The 21,582-nt window shown below is 39.2% G+C and overlaps 1 protein-coding gene across 21 annotated transcripts in view; it reads right to left on the bottom strand.

The window, feature by feature from the left end:
* The window catches only part of Dock9 (dedicator of cytokinesis 9), a 280,827-nt gene that overhangs the window by 136,119 nt on the left and 123,126 nt on the right, over positions 1-21,582 (bottom strand). For all 21 annotated transcript variants that reach the window (XM_046454796.2, XM_046454805.2, XM_058582766.1 and 18 more), the window contains exons 2-3: positions 17,418-17,534; positions 65-154 (exon numbers count right to left, since the gene is read on the bottom strand). In XM_046454796.2, the coding sequence (XP_046310752.1) occupies positions 65-154; positions 17,418-17,534 (207 nt within the window). The remainder of the gene's footprint in view (positions 1-64; positions 155-17,417; positions 17,535-21,582) is intronic.

Genomic DNA, 21,582 nt, shown 5'->3' with positions numbered 1-21,582 from the left:
TAGAGGAAAATGACTTTAAAATGTAAATAAATGTAGGAAAAAAAAAAAAACAAAGAAGTCTTACCTCTGTTACAAATAAGCTCTGAGCTTCTTCCTCTGCATTTGTAGGAACTGTGGAACATATGTAGCGACCCTGCCGCCTCAGGATGGCCGTCTGTGAACAAAAGCACGAGGAAGAAACTTGGTTAAGATGGGAGGCTGGTCCTCAGGATGCAGGTGAACACTCTGCAATAGGGTACCCACACAGACCCAATCAGTCCCTCTGATTTCTACCAGCAGGTGGGTGCAGCTGCCTCTTCACGTGGCACACAACACATTCCATTTGGCATCCCAACATTCCAGAGCCAGGCAGGGAAATAGCTCCTGCTTCCTTCTGAATTGGGGCCCTGATACTCCCTCCCAGGTCCCCTAATGCAGGTAGAGGCTCATTTTCCTAGTCCCAAACAACACACCCCCAAGTGCTTCAGCCTTTTATTTATCTTAATTGGCTTTTTTTCCATTGTGGCAAATACATATAACACAAATTTACCACTTGAAGCATTTTTTAAGTGTGCAGTTCAGTGATACTATACATTCACATGGTTGCACAATCATCACTTTCTCATTTCTTAATTATTATACTCATTGTTCACTGCCTCATCCCTACTGCCTAAGAGCAAAGAACACGGATAACTTACATACATAAAGGTCCTCAGTCAATAACTGTTAAATGAACCCATGAATGCTACTGCTTCTCCTATGAACATCAGAAATGTTCTTATTTCAATGTTTTTTTTGTTTTGTTTTGTTTTGGTGGTGGAGGTGGTGATGGTGGTAGTACTGGGGATTAAATCCAGAGGAACTTAACCACTGAGTCACATCCCCGGCCCTTTTAATTTTTTTATTTGGAGAGAAGGTCTCGCTAAGTTACTTAGAGTCTCAGTAAGTTGTGGCTGGCTTTGAACTCACAATCCTCCTGCCTCAGCCTCCCAAGCTGCTGGGATTACCACCCCAGCTTCAGTGCTTATTTTAAATAATTAAATAACTTCAGACAGATTCACATGTATCCAGTAACTGCACTTTTAGGTTTTGGAAACTAATGTTCTACTTTTTTTTTTTCTCGCACAGATTGGAATTCTTTGGTATTATTAGTAGATCATGATTATAAAAACAGCATACACTGAAATATTTAACTAACAGAATCTTATTACTAAGCTGGGCTCACAGCATCTGTCCTGCTATTTTCCTTTTTCCCTGGTTGGAGGCAGTTTTCCACGAAATCTATGATTCTCTCCCCTCTCCACGCCATAGAGAACTTCAAGGGCATGTATTTGTGTGTAACTTAATTTTATTTCCTCCCTACATTTTCTCTGTTGTACCTGCTTTGCTTATATTTATTCTTTTTGTGCACTGTGTCCATCTTTGACAAAAAGTATAAAGTCTATTTTTAGAATATGGCTTCCTTGTTCTAAACAAAGGGAAGGAAGCAACTTTGTCTTCCACCAAAGTCCTCTGCAGGTGAATTATTCATTCAGTGTCTCCAGAAGGGCTTTCAACACTGTGGGTCTTGGTTTCCTCACAAATATCACTAATGGTTACCTTTATTACACACCTGTTCTCATGGAATGCCACAGAGAAAGGGACCACAGGCATGGAAAAGAGGCCCAAACTATTCAAAAAGCTGCAAAGCAAAATATTGATTATAGACTGTCAAAACTACTAAATATCAGGAATGAGATCAGTAAGGGGACTTATTTATGAAATCCTGTATACTTCAAAGGAGACATTCTATATCCCCACTTACTGTATCATATCTTGATTTATCTTTTTCAAGACTCTCAAAACTAATTATCATACTTTCAAAACATTCATGAAATGCTCATCTCAAGAAATACACCTATTTGAGTTATTTCTAGCCCATTTCTTACTGTAGCACTAGGAAAAAAGAAAATTTTTTACCAAATTTTCCCTGTGGAATTGCCAACTCTAGTAGTTGTAATTATGAGATAATTTTCTAAACACTCCATCCTCTAAGGTGAGAAAAAAAAAGATAGTAGTTCTTTTTGATTCTCATGTATCAAAGTGCTATCATGTTCTCACTTGAAAAAGAAAGCAATTTTAAATCATTAAAGAGACTTGAGTGTTAGCAGATAAGATGGCATAAGATTTCTCCTGTTTAACTTAGATTTACACATCAATCATAACTGATCAATTCCTAACTCCAATTTGACAAAGCAGAGTTTTCTAACCAGGTAGAGCATGCTTGCTTCCCCAGAGACTTTATCCAAATAAACTAAATTAGATGTGCTTCTTTAGTATGTATCTAGTTCAAGTGCTATTTTTTAAGTGTTTTTTTCTTGAACTACATAACATTAGATCTGTTTTAGATAATCTCCAAGGATAGCTGCTATTCTTCCCCACATATGCACGTTGCTCCTCATGACAAAAAGTGTTAGTTTATTTTCCCTCCCCTTGAATCTGGGCTGGCAGTGACCAATAAAACAAGACAGAAGGGACATTGGGTCAGCTCCAAACACAACCTTCAGAAAAAGTCAGCTTCCTTCTCCTTCCTTCTCCAATTGCCATATAAGAAGTTCTACTATTTTGAGGCCTCCATGGTGAAAGGAAACATACGCTTTTCATGTGGAAGAATCATATACACAGAGAAGAAGCCACACTCAGCTCCAGGAGGTTCCAGGCATCCCAGTTGGGAGAGTACTGCGTGAATGGAGAAGCCATCCTGGACCTGCCAGCCCCACAGACATTTAACTCCAGCAGAAGAACTACCTACCTGACCCTGAAAGAGAATTAGGAATGAAGAAGTAATAAATTATTGTCTTAAGTTACTAGGCTTTGGGATACTCAACAACAGACAGATGAGACAAGGCTATATAAGAAATTAGAAACATCTCCAAATTGCAGTACTGAGGAATGCTGCCATTTTCATGAAATACTACCATAGTACGGATAGGAGGGGGCCGTGAGGAGACACATTATGCTGCAATCTGAGTTTCCTTCCTTTCAACTTCTGCTTAGAGCCCTGAAAGAGGTCAAGCATATACTACAGTATCTTCCCTTCCTGAAAAACACTCTACTCATCATTTAAGGGCTCCGCATAAATATCTCTTCCTCCATGCATCCAAACTTTTACTGGCTCTCTCCCTCCCACAAGACACTGAACTAGTGGCTGAAGACACAACATTTGATCAAATGTAGTTACTATTCTTATCTACCATGAAGTCTAACAAAAGAGAAAAATGAGAAAATAAATTATGAGTTCATGGTAAGTACTACAGAAGGGTATGGATGGATAGAAAGAAAGAAAGAAAGAAAGAAAGAAAGAAAGAAAGAAAGAAAGAAAGAAAGAAAAGGGCACAGAAGCACAGGATACCATGAGAGAAGATGGTAGGAGAGTCTGACAAAACAGGGAAAAGAGGACATTAAGAAAAGGCATATGAAGGGAGAAATGCTTAAGCAAATTTTAAAGGATGAATCTAAGGTGTATTCAGAACAAAAGAAAGAGGAACTTGGAAATATGCTTTAAAAACTAAAATCAAGATATAATAAATGAGATTAACTCTATTTAAAAATCCATTAAACCCTAGAATTAAAACTATACCTATGTCAAAAATTCCTAGATCTCCATTTCGCCTTAAATGAACAATAAAACCCCACCAACTTAGTCAATCAGCATAAATAACAGGCCAGCAGAAAGAACAGGGCTTACCAGTTTGAGCAACTTCTCTAACACTACTTAAAAGGAAAGCCTGGGATCCATCAAGGGCCCCAGGGGGCTGAGTGCAACTGGCACTAAGCAGGCAAACACTGTAGATGCCAACAGCTGCCAAGGTCTTCCCATTCACTGCTCCACTCTAAGTCCAGCCTCACCATGCCACTGTTTTTAACTCATGTCCCATTTAGACTTGCCTACCAGGAGAAGATGCACAGCCAATAAAGGTATTCTGATCCTATTTTCATCCTAGTTCTCAATGCACATTAACAAAATGGTATTCTGATTTGTTTTCTTGTGGGGCTGGTTGCTGTAAATCAGTTCCCCAGAGTCTGACCAACTCTGGTCATACTGATCAAATTCAGTCCACAGACTTGCAAAACTGAGATCTGCCCCTGTACCATGGTGACCTTAAAACCTCGACCCTGAGACCTCTTTAATTAGCTGATTCCATTATCCAAACTCTCCTACAGGCATAAGCCCTTCTTTCCTCTACCAGATTTCAGATTCTTTTGAGGATAGGAAGGAGATATGTTGTAACTGATCTAATTGTATCTTTGTACTAAGTACCTGATAAATGTTTCAAGAATGAATGAATAAAACAGCCAATGGAGACAGAAATAGGAACCTACCATTACTTGCATATAAGGATTTTTTTTTTTCTATTACAAAAAGTTCTTTGGCCCATTATAGAAATTGACAAGGGAAGACTAAGTGAATGTTCTATTTTAATTTCTCTGCAGACTTTACATGTTAAAAGTCACATTCAGAAATTCTACTTTATGCCAAACCAATTCACATTAAATTTCTGTAGTTTTACTTCTCTGGCTTATAACAGAGTCCAAGTCAACACAAAGAGATTTATACTTAATGAGCACTAAAGCCCTTCTCAGCAATGAACTAAATTTCCTTTCTCACGGTTGTGGTATTCTGTTCTACTTTTCTTTCAGTTACAACTATATTCCACAAAATACGCGTCCATATCTTCTTTACGTAAATAAGTATGAAGATGAGCATTCAAAGAATATCAGACCCATTCTTCGCCGTATTTGGGAGACTGGTTCTAGGATTCCCATCCCCAACCCCCGCACAGATAACAAAAATCCAAGGATATTCAAGTCCCTATATAAAATGGTACAGTATTTGCATATAACCTATTCGTGGTCTCCTGTATACTTTCAAACATCTCTAGATTACTTATAATACCTAATAAACTGTAAATGATTCACAAATAGTTGCAGTACTGTGCTATATAAGGAATAATGACAAGGAAATGTCTATACATGTTCAGTACAACTTTTTCTCCCAGATCTTTATGATCTGCAGTTTTTTGAACTCACAGATATGAACCTAAGGAAATGGAGAGCCAACTGTATTTATTCTACTAAGAAAGCTTTCGATTTGAAAGGTGAAGGAGGAAAAACATTTCATACCATGAAGTGTGAAAAGCACCTAAAATTAAACCTAAGCATAATAAGCAGATATTTTAAACAACCACTGGGATGGAAATCTCATAGTACAAAAGACACACATAAAAGTCTTCCAGCTACTATAATAAATTATTTTCAGTCAGTACCACGACCAAGTTAAACACTGGTAGTCTCTGACACACAGAAACCCTTATTTACCTTGGCCAGGAACAGACAGGAGTCTTAGAAGAAGTTCCACAAAAGAGCCTGGGGCAAGTGCTCTCCAAAAGTGGCACTTAAGGATGCAAGGATGCCTGACAAGCAGGTCAATCTTCATGGAAATTTTTTATTTTAAAGGAGAGAAGTGTAAAAAGTGCAGCACTGCCCCCAGATCCAAATAGAAGACTAAAACAACCTCATGTCTAGTTTGGAATAAAATTTCATTAAACTTCCTATGAATCATTTGAGAAGTGACACTTCAAAGAATTTTGAATGGAGAGCCAGGAAACCTGATTCCCTGTCCGAGCTCTGCTTGTTTCAAACAGATCCTTTTACAGAAGATTTTTTTTTTTCTCTTGATTAAAATTATTCCCTCCAAAGATGAGGGCCTCTTTGATGACTGGGAGCTACACACAGAAAGTGTAGAATTGTAAGCTGTTTATAGAATTGTGAGCTCCCAGGGAGGCAGGGCAGAGGCCACCTAGAGAAACACACAGAGGTGCCAGATTTCTCCCAACACTGAGGCTCCTGCCAAGTCCTTGCCCCTATCAGCACCCTTTGGTCCTCACTGCTTGCTCTCCTATCCTGCTGCAACCTATTTCTTCAGATTAAACTCATTCCCCTAACTCAATTCCTGATCCCAGCAGGGTCAGAGTTTTGTCAACCCCACCCCCACTCCCCAAACCCCCCGCACATGACCTTGATCTCCCTGAGGCTGGGATACTGAGAAGTTCATGTTTCCAACCAAAAGTAATGTGAAGCGAATCATTTCATTAAACTTCCTATGGAATCATTTGAGAAGTGACACTGGAAAGAGTTTTGAATAGAGAGCCAGGAAACCTGATTCCCTGTCCGAGCTCTGCCTCTCATTAGCTGTGTGAGCTTGGGGAACGCTTGAACTTTCCACATCCCATAAAAGAGTCTTCTAGGATCTCCAGGTTTCCTTTGTGGTTGAAAAAATTCCACAGTGCTGTGAACATGGAATTCTAAGTCTCATCCCTTTCCGATGGTTTATCTAAGTGTTAGGAATTGCTTTGTTAGAAACCAAAACACAAGAGGCATCCAGAAAAAAAGAGAAAAAATGAATACTGTATTTGCTTTGACTTGTATTACCCTACTTATTTTTCTTCATGGGAGGAACTACTAGAATAAAAGGAGAAAAGATTTGCTACATAGATTTCAATAATATGAGTCTTAACAAAAGGCATGCTGTTGTAGTATTTATTTATTTTTCAACCCTCTCAGTGCACACAGCACTGGATATTTTTTGAAATCACTCTACAATGGGCATTAAACTATTAAAAACCAATGCTCTTAATTCCTGGTGGGAAGTGTGCATATCCACTGGGTATTTAAAACATCATATTTTGTGACTTTTAAATTAAAACACTGAAACAAAAGGTCCAGGTGAACAATGAGCTAAAAACAATAGCCTAGAGAAGTGGGTGGGCTGAAACATGAGCCAGCTGCACACATCAGTGACAAAGTACCCTCTCTCTCCTGTCTTCACAGTTCAAAGGAGAAGAGAGCTGGGAGTGTCCTCCCTGGGACAGAAAAACAAACATCAAGGACAGCCCACAGAGGGAGTGTGGGCTCTGAAGCAAGACGGTTGGGAGGTGCTAAGCAGTCAACTCCAAGGAAAGACAGCATCACTGAGACACTGAGCCAGAAGAGCTGAAGGCCCTTCTCTTCAGGAGCACAGAGCTGTTAGTGAGAGCAGGACTGCGGCCATGGAGAGCCTGAGGGGGAATTTTTAAGTGCCTGGTTTTACCTCTAAAATGTCCTAGAAAGAAGAGGGTCCAAGGCCCATAGCGACCATCTGTTAGCCAGAGGAGCCCACCAGGCCTCAGAGCCCAAATCTACCCTGTCTTGGGGCTGAGATGTGGACTTACTTTGCTGAGCACTGATCCTCCCCTCTCATAAGGCATGCCATATTTGTGTTTATTTTCATTTATTTAGTAGAACTATTCCTTCAAACCTCTGAGGACTCTACACATTTGGCAGAGAAATAGTACTTGAAGGACAACTCTCTGGTGGACTCCAGGTAGTTGGGGAGGGGAGAGAAGTGGATGCAGTCCAAGAGCAAAGCCCAGCAGATCCAGTGGGGAGTGGGCTCTTCAGGCCATTGCCTGGTTCAGCCCATCTTCTTCACTATATAATAAATCCTTGCTTGAACTTCATGTGCTCAACTGGATCAAAGGATACTAAAGCCAAAATTAGGCAGATAGGCAAGGGTCAGATCCAGAGAATGGAGGGATTGAAATTTAATTCCTTCAGAGCCCTTCCTCCACCCTTATCAAGAAAACCTGCCCCTGCTCTAACCTGTTGCTAAGGTAACCTGTCCCAGGGACTGTTCCTCCCTACAGGGAGTTGTTAATTATACCCCTTCCTGCCCAGATCACTCCACTTTGACCCTTCCAGACTGCTTCTCACCTTTTGGCCATCACACGGAGCATCTCCTGGGCCTAGTCACATTCTCAGGAAGGAGAGAGATAAAGGGAAGAGAATAAAGGAAGAACAAAGGAGAACAAAGGAAGCCTTAGGACATATGAAAAGGCAGAACACTCTCACTTATTAGGATATCAGCTATGGCCCCCTTCTCCCTCTTGGGAGAAGTCTATGTGACCCCTTTTAAAATAAACCCTGCTTTATATGCTTGCCTTGGCATGCTTCTCTAATGTTATACATCAACATGTCAGGGAGCAGAACTCATCACATAACCAGTGGCATCAATAAAATACCTTATCAATGTTTTAAAGTATCTCCAGTTTCAAACTACTCCCTATTGGATGGATGGCTCCCAAAGTATAGCTCTTTCCCTTCCTCTCTAGGCTTGAGCCAAACTCTTTGCTGAGTCACCTGCCTGCTGAGTTCTGCCCCTCTGATGTCTGCTGGAAACCCATCAGGCTGCACTGGGTCTGTACATTAGATGTTTTGTATCCACACAGTATCACACTGTACTGAAACAACTTTGGAACTTTACTGTGACTTATTGACAACACCAGTGATGGAGACTTTCCAAGTATCTGGCAGATGAATTTCTTTCAGAGCACATGACTTGTTTTTTTTTTTTTTTTGAGAGGATTCAGTACCAAGGTAGGCTAGAAACAAAAATTCACATAGGGCGTTCCCACAATTCACCTCGCAGTTCATGTCTTGGTTATTGGCAGCTAACCCACAGCATCTATTAACATCAAACAATTCCATTTTCAGGGAAGCAGTGGCCTGAGGATTCTCAATGTTTAACTCACTAATAATTAAGAAAATTAATGAAGTATAGTAGAAGACAAGTGTCTAGAAAAGGAATTCCATTTAAGTTTCTGGAGGAATTTAATTAAATAAAACTGCCAAGAGACAAATTAAAACAATAATACAAAGGCTGAACAGGTAAGGGCAGAGCAAAGTATATTTCTCATGGACTTTCTGAGCCTTATATCACCTAACAAGCTTTCTACAAACCTGCCCTTGAAGAGTGTGGGTATTTCTCACCCTAATGCTCCTCTTTATTGGCTATTGAAGACCCCAAGTGTCCACCTTTAACTGTCTTTCTCTGTTCACTTAGCAGTGCCACCCTTCGCCTTATGTGATATACTACAATGCACCAATTCAGGGAACTCTCCTAAAAACCACAGTGTAGCACCCTAAGGGTGAGGCCACCTTCCGGCTCTCATCTCTTAGCAATTCTCAGCACAGCTGCCAGTTACCTTTCTAAAGCTTTCATTTAGGCATCAGGCCTCTCCTTACATTCTTTCAGTGACTCCTCACTGTCATCACAATAAAGTCCAAAGGCAGCATGACCTCAAATCTTTCATGACCAACTACATAGACTGTTCTGGACTCTCTGGTCTTTTCAATATTCAGCAACATGAAGGATTTCTGAATCCCTAATACACTGTGACTGCAGTGCTCCTGCAGCATGCCAGCCTCAATTAGTGTATCCTACAAGACCAGAGAATACAGCTAGTTGTTCACCTTTGCTTCTCCAACACCCAACACAACACGTAGCATAAGATAAATGCTCGCTGATTGAATGGGCAATCAGTTCAAAATGGGACTGAACTACAATCACAAAGGGTTCCAAATGAAATGGTTTTATGGTTTGGGTCTGGGTTAAGTGTATCCCTCAAAGGTTCATGCGTGGAAGCCTGGTCCTCAGTGTGGCAGTGTTGGGAGATGGAAATGTCCTTCTGTCAAAAAGAAGGGGTTTCCTGAGGAGGCCACAAAAGTGAGGTGGAACTCAATTCAGGACACTTGAACTCAAATCAGGATCCTTGAGCTGTTTCAGATAGGAATTTAAGGACTGGCCAAACCAAGGCAGAGATTGATTTTAATAGAAATCAAGGCGCAGAAGGTGGGTGTTGGAGAGGAATGGACGGCTTCACCTTAGCAAGACAGAATTACATGTGTAAAAAAGCTATAGTAGAGATGTGATCTAGGAGGGAATTTTTAGTTCTCCTTTGTGTTTTTTTCTTTTTTTAGTTCTCCTTTGAGTTCTTTACTTTTTTTTTTTTTAATAGAGATTTGATGACAAATCTCTATTAATTTCCCTGTCAGGGGTTTGCATCATTCTACTTTGAGAATTTAAAAAGTACTACACTTGTGAGTATTGAGGGTTTCATCAAGGAGAGTGACATATGGATCGAGTAATCCTAAAAATATAAATTAAAGAAAAATCTATTTGTTGAGCAAAAGCATTCTCTGAACTGTTTTTCTTTAGGCCCAGGTCAAGAGCAAGGTTATTTACGGACTGTGGTTAAATAAGGTCTGGTAATTAATTTAATAGTGTTGTATGTGATTAAAGTATGTGGAAGATGAGTTTAAATCTGGAATTTTAAGTCATGATGTAAAAGTGAACTTTAAACCTGGACTGTGAGACACGGACACTCTGTTTTGTCCCTTTCTACCTGCTCTGTCTTCTATCCTAACTTGCTTCTTCCCCCCCTTAGATCTATGTTTTTCCAATTCTACCAATTAAAAAACTTTAATCCCTTTGATCTATTTAAGATGGGAGCTAAATGTCATTTTTTAGAAGAAAGAAGAAAAATGGTGGAAAAAATAAAGAATATGACCTGACAGAATACAAAAATACTGGATTCATCTAGTGCCCTTCATTCCACAAAAGAGAATAAAATCCTAGATTTCCTTCATTTGTACATGTAACATTTTATTTATTTGTGTTCTATTGTATGTAGTTATTTATACAGTCAATCTCAACTTCCTGCTTGATCTTGAAGTTTTCCAAGTATTTCATGGAACAAAAATTATGTCACATGGCGTCTGCTACAATAAAAAGGGGGGGAAGGGAAGTTACCTTACCTTAGCACAGTGAGGAAATGATGAAATGCTTTGTAAACATAAAAAAATAACAGCCTTTTACCCTGTTGTTTCAGCAGGAGTCACCACAGTTATCCCACTCCTCAGGGCAGTGCCTGTGGCATTTGGTGTGAATCCCCAGCCTCCCAACTTGACATGGTCAGTCACATCACCTAGAGCTATGTGCCAGGGGGCACGGGGACACAGGTACCCACATACCCTCTCTGATAAATGGGCTCCCCTGCCAGTAAAGAGCACGAGTCTCCAGATGAAAATCCTTAGGTCAGTGAGCAAGATGTAGTCCCCGCCTGGGGTGCTAGGTTTACTGAACCTCACTGCCAGATTCCCCTCTTGTCCTATGTGGCTACCGCCTTCCTTTAGAAAGGAGGGGCCAGATTAAAAGTTAATTATAGTTCCTCAATGCATTTTTGCAGTTGCTGATCTGGACTCTGATACAAAAGTTGCTTTCCAGAAGCAATTTTCACCCTCATCCAACATTTTTTTCTTCAACTGAGGAAAATAATGCTCAACTGGCATAGTTCCAATTTTGCTGAGCAAAGCAAGATGTTTAACTAATAATTAAGAAAATAATTAAGGGGCTGGGGTTGTGGCTCAGTGGTAGAGTGTTTGTCTAGCATGTGTGAGGCACTGGGTTTGAACCTCAGCACCACATATAAATAAATGAATAAATAAAAAAGTTCAGCAACAATTTTAAATTTTTTTTTTAAAAAAGAAAGAATTAATATAAATAATTAAATTCAAACAGTCAAGGTAACAGTGATTAGAAATGTTCCTAAATTACTCTTTTCCTGGCGTCCATACAACCTTCATTCCCATTCCCAACATCCCCACAGGCCTTGGTACTCTACTGCTGAGCCACCTGCCCCTGTCTGGTTTCCTGGTTCTTATTCTATCTTTCTCTCTGCACCTCCCGCCCATCTTCTTAAGTGAGGGGGCACCCCAAGCTTCAATCTCCATGGAATACTATCTCATATTTCCATGAATGAACCAGATCTTCTCCTTTAACCCTGACCTCTCTCTCAGGCTACACTTCTGCATTTCCAACCTCTTAAAGGGATGTACCACTGAACTCTCAAACTGACAATCTTAGGATAGAGTCCCACGGGACTTGATTTATGTCATGACATTGCACTTGATTTTTAAGTCTCCTGCTTATTATTAATGGTAATACATGCCTTTATGTTCTCTCCTATGTTTTGAGCAATATGAAAACAGGGACTCTGTCTTATATTCATGGTCTCAGCAACATATAAATCTGCACAAGTACAACTATTAATATAAATTAAATAAATAGATTCTTCAACTTAGCTGATCAGTGCTATCTGAAAAGCAAACTTTACTTTTGAAGGCATATTTAACAATTAAAAAAATCAGTCACTTTTCTGTAAGGCATTATAAAATTAAAATTCTTATCTCCTGAAAGTCTGACCAACATCAATTCAGTAATATTATTTATCTGGGTTTTTCAGATATGTCCAATCCTGGACATAAACTATAATCTCAGAAACCACAATGTTCACAGAAAACTACATTGTTGGCTACTAAATTTAAACTGACAGAAATTTTGGGGAATTTATAAAAAGAGCACTTTTCAATAGAAAAGCAAAAACAAAGTATTGAGAGATTTTTTTTTTTTTTTTGGCAGCATATATAAAAAAGCAAGGCAAAACACCATAAAAAAATATTTTCTTTTCAAAAGGACAGATGGGAAATGAGATCAGGGACTTCCAGGCCTTTGTAAGTAGTGGGGCTTGGCTTCCTCTCCAGGTCAGTGGTTTGTAGATCATTATCAGTCTCATGTAAGTAGAATAGGAAAAGAACCAGAGGAAAAATAAAAATCAGGATGTTATTGAAGGGCAAATGGACTAACCACATTTTTCTATACAATGCTGAGAACCCTCTAGGATTCTCTTGCATCTAAACAATTCCTGAAGGGAAAATTTCTAGGACTGTCAATTAGTAACAGTCTTTGCTCTGTATTCCCATCTTTCATTTTAAATTCTCTTCCTAAGATGGCTACTGATAATACATCATGAATGTCAGTAGGAAATGCACCTGGGCAACCTTTCCTGGTTCTGACATTGCACAGTTCCAGGGATGTGAGTTCACCCCCATCCCAGAAACCCTATACCTGCATGCTCTTTTTTTAAAACTTCATGGCAAAACACATCAAACATAAAATTTACCATTTTTAAGTATACAGTTCAGTGCTGTTAAGCATATTCTTCTTGTTGTACAATCTTTTTTATTCAGCATCGATTCTTTTTTTTAAATTATGTTTTATATCTTCATTTATTTATTTTTATGTGGTGCTGAGGCTCAAACCCAGTGCCTCACACATGCTAGGCAAGCACTCAACCACTGAGCTACAGCCCCAGCTCTTCTTGTACAATTTTTACCACTATCAGTCCACAAAACTTCATCTTCCCAAAGACAATCTATGGACTCATCAATGTCTCATGCCCTTGTCCCTACACACTGGCAACCACTGTTATGTTCCTGTGATAACTCTAAGTAGCTCATGGAGTAGAGTCTTAAAGTGTTTGTCTTTTGGTGGCTTGCTTATTTCTCCTAGCATAATGTCCTCAAGGTTTATCTATACTGAAACATAACAGGATTTCCTTTCCTTTTAAGGCTGAATAATATTTCACTGCATGTAAACACCATATTTTGTTTATCCATTCATCCAAGGATGGATACATGAGTTGTTTCTACCTTTCGGTTATTGTGACTACCACGGGATCATGGTGTAAAGTATCTCTGTGTCCTTGCTTTTGAGTCTTTTGGAAGTATATTCAGAAGCGAAATATAACTTGCTGTTTTTATCCTTTCATACAAATACTATTATGGTTTGGATCTTTAATGTCCCCTGAAAAGCTTATATATTAGGCAATTCAAGAATATTCAGGAGCTGGGAATGTGGCTCAAGTGGTAGCGTGCTTGCTTGGCATGCGCCGGGCACTGGGTTCGATCCTCAACACCACATAAAAATACTGTGTCCATCTAAAACTAAAAAAATAAATAAATAAATATAAATATTTTTTAAAAAAGAATATTCAAGGATAAGATGTTTAGATTTGAGTACTGTAACCACATCAGTGGAATCTATTTGATGGATTAATAATCTGAATCAACTACTGGGTGGCGACCATAGGCAGGTGGAGCAAGGATGAAGAAAGTAGGTCACTGAGGGAGTGCCCTTAGACTATATTTTGTTCCTGGCTCTTCTCCCTCTCTCTGCTTCCTGTCTGCCCTGAGCTGAGCAGCCTTCTTCTGCCACACACTTCTGTCATGATGCTCTGCCTCACCTCAGGCCTGGAGCAATGGAATCACCTGACCTCTGCTAAAACAACCCCAAATAAACTTTTCCTCCTCTAGGTCAGTGATTTTTGGTCACAGCAACAAAAAGCTAACACAAACACTATTCCTTGTTTCTTTATACCAAAGTCTAATTTTATGAATATGAATGCCAACCACAGGAGTCTAAAAGCCAGATATACGGTCAGTGGATTGATACCAACAGTGAAGAATGCACAAATGTTAGTAAATGTTAGCACACCAGGATTTGATTCTGAAAAAAGATTATCCATGGCACCCTGTCTCTGGCCACAGCAGATGACACTTCATTCATAACTGTCTGACAATTGAGAACTATTCTTTTGATTACTTAAAATCCACATTTACTTCATGTCTCTCAGGTTTTTTGTTTTAACACCTTTCCTCCATCCTTAGGCAAATATATCTGACAATCTTTCCCCCACACAATTCATTTTCAGAGAACACCTAGATGTCCTTGGGATCTGACCAACTGGGCTCAGTATCAACATGTGCACCCTTGTAAAATGTTCAAAAGCGGGCTAGGGTTGTGGCTCAATAGTAGAACACTTGCCTCAAACGCTGAGACACTGGGTTTGATCCTCAGCACTACATAAAAATAAACAATTAAAGATATTGAGTCCATCTACAACTAAAAAATATTTTTAAAAAATGTTCAAAAAGCATCATCGCCACTCACACTTCCATTTTGGTAAATTATCATTTTGAATGTATTTGGCAGAAATTTATGCCAAGTTCTATTATTTTTGTAGTTATTTACCGATGTTCATTTCAGTGTATTATTGCAAATTACTCCTCAATAAGCACTTTGCTCAATATTTGATTCATTTCCTAATCTATATGTCATCCTTTTTCTGTATGAAATAAGATATTTGCCCCTGATCTGATTTGTTCCCTCAGACTCTAACAATATACTGACAATGCTGTGCTCCTATTTTGATTAAGAAAACATAGACACACAGAGGAATCTTAGCATTCTGTGACACTGCTAAGACATTTTACTCATCCAGATTATGAGGCAGTTATTAACATTACTAAGACAAGCAAGAAAACACAGTGTAAATAGCCTTGCTTGATGACAAAGTAAGAAAACAAATAATAATGCCCAAACTTAAGTGGGGCCCAAAACAATTACTACAATAGGAGTCACAGCTGAAATTCAAGCTCCTTAATCTTTGTAAAAACTTTCCCCCAACAGAAAATAACACCTGTTCATTCACCCTCTGCCAACTATGCTGTGAGTTCTTTGCCATTCCTAGAATACCTGCCTGGTATCACAGGAGAAGTAGTTACATGTGAGAGGGACAGTTTTTTCAAAGTTTCACTGGTCTGATTCTATAACTGCTTAACTATTCAGGTTCCTTGGCCCTGGGAGAAAGGATGAAACTAAATCAACTCTATGTGGGAGGTTTTTAGTTTTTGTTTTGGGTTTCCTAGGTAATTTTATCTCAAGCCTGCAAATAAAACTTTGCATTCTTGTTGCAAAACTCAAAAAGTTTTGCTAATTAGCTAATACCATGAAGAACACATATTCTTATGCTCAGAGAACTCGAGATAACCTTTTGATTCCTCAGAGAATGCTACAGGAAAAATTTGTCAATAGAGAGTATAACTTGTAATCATTGGATTTTGCTTTGCATTTGTTGACAACTCCCAGGCAAAAAGCATCATTCTAGAGTGCCCTTTTATTTGCCCTTCAGCTGTGTAGCCCTATTCATGAAATTAAATTTTCAAAGCATGGTATTTTTTGGCATGTTCTGAACCCATTTACCAATGGAACACATTTTGGCAGCAACATCGCACAAATGGTTGATTTAATTCCCATGGTATTCCTTTTTTTTTTTTTCAGGAATGAACTAAATAACAGTCATTTTTAAGTATGTGTATCTTTAGCAAGTTAGAAAGAGAAAACATTTGTGAAAATTCTCACCTTTGTTGTAAGTTTGAGTCTCTTAAATTTAGTAGAGGAAAAAAAAACTTCAGAGCCAGGCACAGTGGTACACGCCTGTAATCCAAGCAGCTCAGGAGGCTGAGACAGGAGAATTATGAGTTCAAAGCCAGCCTCAGCAAAAAGTGAGTCACTACAGAACTCAGTGACATCCTATGTCTAAATAAAATACAAAATAGGGCTGGGGATGTGGCTCAGGGTTGAGTGCCCCTGAGTTCAATCTCTGGTACCCGCCCCCCCACAAAAAAAACCACTTCAGGATTATAATTTAACAATTGTCATTAAATGGAAGGTTCTAAAGACAATTCACTATGAAAACACTTGTTATGATGAAGTGATGAAGTGAGTTATAAGAGTAAGATTATGTTCTGGGAATGGCATTGCAAAGAAGGTTGGGGGAGGTTTTTAATGTCAATTATTTCTATAGTTCCCTGTTTCGCTTATTTATTTTTATATATGGAAAGCATTTTTAAATCTAAATAAAAAAGAATGAAGTTTGAAAGATAAGGCAGCTCAGTTCATAAAGACAAGATTTGCATGGTAACAGCACCAGGTAAAGAAGCATCCGGGTAGGCTGAGGCTTAGCTCAGTGGCAGAGTGCTTGCCTAGAATGTGTGAGGCACTGGGTTTGATCCTTAGCACCATATACAAATAAAATAAAGGCATTCCGTCCATCTACAACTACCAAAAAAAAAAAAAAAATTAAACAAGAAGAAGAAGACTCCTCCTCCTCCTTCTCCTCCTCCTCCTCCTCTTCCTCCAGGTAAGAATATGGAGGTAGAGAAGGAGGAAGTGCCAAAATCAGGTCCCTGAAGAGGAAGTCCAATAACTAGAACCTCTGAACAGTTTGAGGAGGCTCTGTGTTGCTGGGTACCTAACACCATGGGGTTTGCTGGAGGGAGGCTTGTTATCCTTGCCCCTAAGCTGCCTCAAAGCTTTCAGTGGGTCACTCTGCACAGGCCACAGGCAGAAAGACTTTACACATGAACCCAGATGGCAAATCACAGCAGGAGCCGCCAAGTCCTCCACATTTCCTCCCAGGAACAGCACCCATATTACACAGAGTACAGACTTCATGACATTCCTGTTAGCCCCAAGTCCTTCTCTGGGAGCCCATACACAGTTCAGGGCTTCTCAGGGCAAGCACTTGGTCAAAAATCTGAATCTAAAACAATCTCGTAAGACTTGAGAGAGACTTGTGCCCACTAAATCAACCCAGAGTCTAACACTTTTATTCAAGATCACACAGGATACACTCCTTTTTGCATATTATGAATATATATGCAAAAATATAATCACTCAAAATATGACTATATGAAGGAAGTATATAATAACTTTTCTCTCGAATAATATCTTTTCACCTTTTAAAAACCACTAATTAACTAACCAAAGAATAAATCAAGAGATGGAAAAGTTTGTAAAGATCAGTACATGATTCTGCTGACAGAAACCCAAGTCTTACCTGAAAGTCATCATAAGGAAAGAGTAGCATCTCCCTCAAACAGTCGTTCAGGATCTGAGTTTTCTTCTGGACAATGACATTTTCATAATCAAGTGGCTCAATTAGCTTTGGCTTGGCCTGAAAGACAAAAAATAAATCAAATAAACATTTTATAGATAAACTCAATTTCTCAAGATTAAAAATCTTTATACATTATACACCATATGTTTTCCAACTTTTCTTCAATTTATGCATTAGTTTTGCTATTGGAAGAAACAAACAAGAAAGAAGTTGTTTTCAAAGGGAAAACAAGACCCCTTACATTGTAATTGTATTCTGTCTTTAAGAATGACATTTATTCAGTTACTTAAGCACAAAGGAGGTTTGCATTCTGCAAGACTTCCAATTATTTCTTGGGTCACCAATGGCTAGACTGGTCCCCTTCCAAGTCTTCAGGTCTGCCAGAGCTGCCCTGATTAGGGAAACCAGCCAAGGCCTGCCAATGAAGGCTCATCCCTCCTGGCAAAAAAACCTAAATATGGCCACAAGATTATTTCATGCAAAGCTCCATGGAACCCTGAGTCTCCAAATATCCCTACTGAAGGATCTCTATACTTACATATATAATGCCTGAACACAGAAAAATATGAGCTTGATCAAAACCAGGCAAGCATGTACCCAGGGCTTGTGGGTAAACCCTAAGGGACATGAATATTCATCTCCAGCATGCACTGAATAGAAAACAAATTGGGAAAGAAGAGATAATATGCCTTTTCTAGCCATTTCCAAAATTTATCTTCTCAGTAAAAACAATCTCTTTTCTACAGTATCACTGTCACCATATTTATGGTCACTTTCATTGTGCAAGGCACTGACCGAGCTAATTTAGGGGTGGAAATACATACTCAATTAACTATAGTACCATATGTCAAATGTTAAAATAGGCACATACACACACATACACACACACACACACGGTCAGAAGTAACAATCTATTTTATCAATAGTTATTACAAGATTATTCTAAATTTAATTAAAAAATCATCTGATATACATAATCTCAATAAATGCTATCTATACTAGAGTGACAATTCATATATAAGAAATACATTAAAGACATCTGGGCCAGGCACAGCGGCACAAGCCTGTAATCCCAGTGGCTCAGGAAGCTGAGACAGGAGAATCACAAATTCAAAGCCAGCCTCAGCAACTTAGCAAGGCCCTAAGCAATTCAGTGAGACCCTGTTTCTAAATAAAATATAAAAAAGTGCTGGAGATGTGGCTCAGTGGTTATGCACCCTTGGTATCAAACAAAAAACAAAAAAATAAACATGCATCTGGTATGTGGCATTTACTTTGAGAACTGTGACTGAGACTGCTATGTGTTCTCCAAACCTGTATCCTTTCCTTTCCAATATACCTAATCTCCCTGTGGTTAGCTATGGTCAAATGATGGTTTTCTGGCCAGTGGCATGCAAGTAGAAGGAACATGGCCACCTTGGCCCATAAGATTCCCACATGACCCCCTCCCATCCCCACATTCCACAGCCAGCCACAAGCACAGGATCCAACAGTGGCCTTGAAGCCCAAGCAGGGGTGGGGGTGTGTGCAGCCTTAAAATGGAAGGCCTCTGGATCCTGAATTGCCCTGTAGAAGGCTGCCAGCTTAAACAGGCACTGAAATATCCGTAAGCAAAAATGAAACTATCTGCTCTGTTCAGTCCTTGAGATTCTGGATTAGTCTGAGGCAGCAGTCAGCTTGCTCTGCCTAAGATACAGATAAATACTCTTATTTAACTTCAATTACTAGACTTAAGCAGACTCTACCAAGAGTTTTGACATTCTAAGAAAAAAATGCCATGCCCAAACAACTGCACAATTATAATTAGGCAAAATATGTGTGATGGACAGAAACTAAGCAACATAAAGCTATATACAGTGAAAGTCTAGGTAATTTGTAATAATGTAAGTGTAGGTTAATTCCTACAAAATATAACATCACGTTGTCTTTACTTTCAAAAAAACTTATACAAAGAAATTATTTTTAAAATAAGAATTGTAACAGGAAAAAAGTATTCTTCAAAATATATGAATTCATTTTAAGAATAAAATTCATCCCTTTATTTTTGTTTGCTGTACTGCATTTAGTAATCAGTCAGTAAAGGCTAGCTGGCAAAAATAATGGATGCCATAATTAACAACATTTCCTTAGGAACTATTTCCATATTCCTAATAAAACCCAAATAAGTACACGGCACAAAAGCAGCAGGGATAATAAATAAACCAACAGAGGTGGAAGTGTTATTTACAAAAAATAGGCAACAGCCAGATTTGGCCCAATGGCATAGTTTGCTGACTCACGCTTTGGAGTTATCTTTACTTACCAGTAGTTAATAACCTTTCACCAATTTAATAACTCTTTATATTGTTTCCATGTTGACCTACTAATATGTTTTCCTTCCTATAGACAAATAAAGATAACATGCTTACAACTCTTAAGGGTATTTAATGATTGTTTCTCACCTACTTAACTAAACTTGGGTTGCTTACAAGGTTTAATGATTTTAAAATATTCATAATTATACAAATCATTGTTTTCCCCTAAATGTACCTTAGGGATATTCAATGACTGGATGCAAAGTTATTAGTAATACCTTGCTTTTGTGTGCCAGACTGTCTCTTTCAAGGGCTTTTCAGTCAGATCACAATCAACTCAACAAGTGAGGCTCATCACAAAATCAGCTAATTTTCCAAAGCATCCCACCAAGTTTCCAGGGGGGCTGAATTAGGACATAGCCCTTCGTCAAACAGAACCCTCTTTTCCCACATTGGACTGCCTTTTAACCCTCTGTGCTCACTAGTGAATGATCAGAGTAAACGTGGAAGAGAGTTCATAAGCCACTATTTCTGTGAAAGACAGAGGATGCTCATCAAGCAGAAACAAACAGGGGCTGATATCAACAATCAGGGAAATATCATGGAGCAATAATCTCTATCAAGGAATGTAAAAAATTCAAACTTAAAAAAAAAACACCTAAGGTCACTTTATGAATTAACCCCTAGTGACCTGATTGGGTAGAGATCTTCGGTAACTGCAGGGAGAAAGGTCCACAGCAGAATGACTGATTTCAGAGAAAAGGGCCTATTGACAGTGACCCACCTGTCTCCTACGTTAAGAAAGCAAAAAACTCCTGCTACAACTACAAAACTTGTCACAGCACCCGCCTTCTACAGAAGGCCTTGAGTGGGGCGGGGGAGGAGGGAACTTTCAGAGGAGAAAGGCTGGGAATAAAGAGTGGTGAGGGAAGGAAAGGAAAAGGGACCAGACACAGCCACAGGGGTGGGGGTGGGGTGAGGAGACAGACAAATAGGCCCCTTAGGGTGCATAGGCAGAGATGAGGGAAGAGGAGGAGGAAGATAAAGAGTGAAAAAGAAGAAACACAAAGAAATGGCAGAAGACAGACTTGGACTTAGAGATGGATCCTTGGGAAGTCATGCTGCTCTTTTCAACCATGGGATAAGAGGATAGTGGCCTATTTTCTATTCTTCTTTAAATGGATGATTCACTGCCACAGCTGTTCACTGTTCTTCAGTGCCACTAAGCTTTTCCCCCACGCTCACAGGAGCGGGAGGGGACAGCCCAGTGGGATAGAGAACTGATTGCTCTGCATTAAGATTGAGGGGAAGAACATCTCACTAGCAGCAAAATGAAGACTGGCTAATTATCAGACTAGTAATCCCCAACTCCTGGTCTAGAAGAAAGGCTTAACACAGATCTGGCACATGGTCCTGGCTTTAAAGCCAACATGCTCAGGTTCAGTTATTCCATTGATAACAAAGCTCCAAGGGCAAAGTTCTTAACTTTTTATCTTCAAAAGAAACCCAGAATTACCCAAATCAATGACACTCGTGCATGAACCTACGCAGAGGTCCTCATACCACCATGTTTTGAAGCCCTGAGAATTCATTAGTTTGATTTTTAATACTCCAGGGTGCTGTGTTTCCCTAGGCACTGCGGCGGGTGGCCAACACCAAGAACTTATACTGGGTTAACTGCTACTTTTATAGTGTATGAAGAATATAACTCAAGCTATATACAAGTCCTTCACCTTAAAAGACAGGAAGTTCTTGACTATAAACATTCATTTATCTTGCCACTTACGAAATCAAAAAGGGAGAGATACATG

The sequence above is a fragment of the Marmota monax genome, unplaced genomic scaffold (genome assembly GCF_021218885.2).
Source record: "Marmota monax isolate L192 unplaced genomic scaffold, Marmota_monax_Labrador192_F-V1.1 WCK01_AAM20220418_F8-fsc00026, whole genome shotgun sequence".
NCBI lineage: Eukaryota > Metazoa > Chordata > Mammalia > Rodentia > Sciuridae > Marmota > Marmota monax.
Note: the sequence above shows the minus strand (reverse complement) of the source record. Positions and strands in the feature narration are given on the sequence as shown.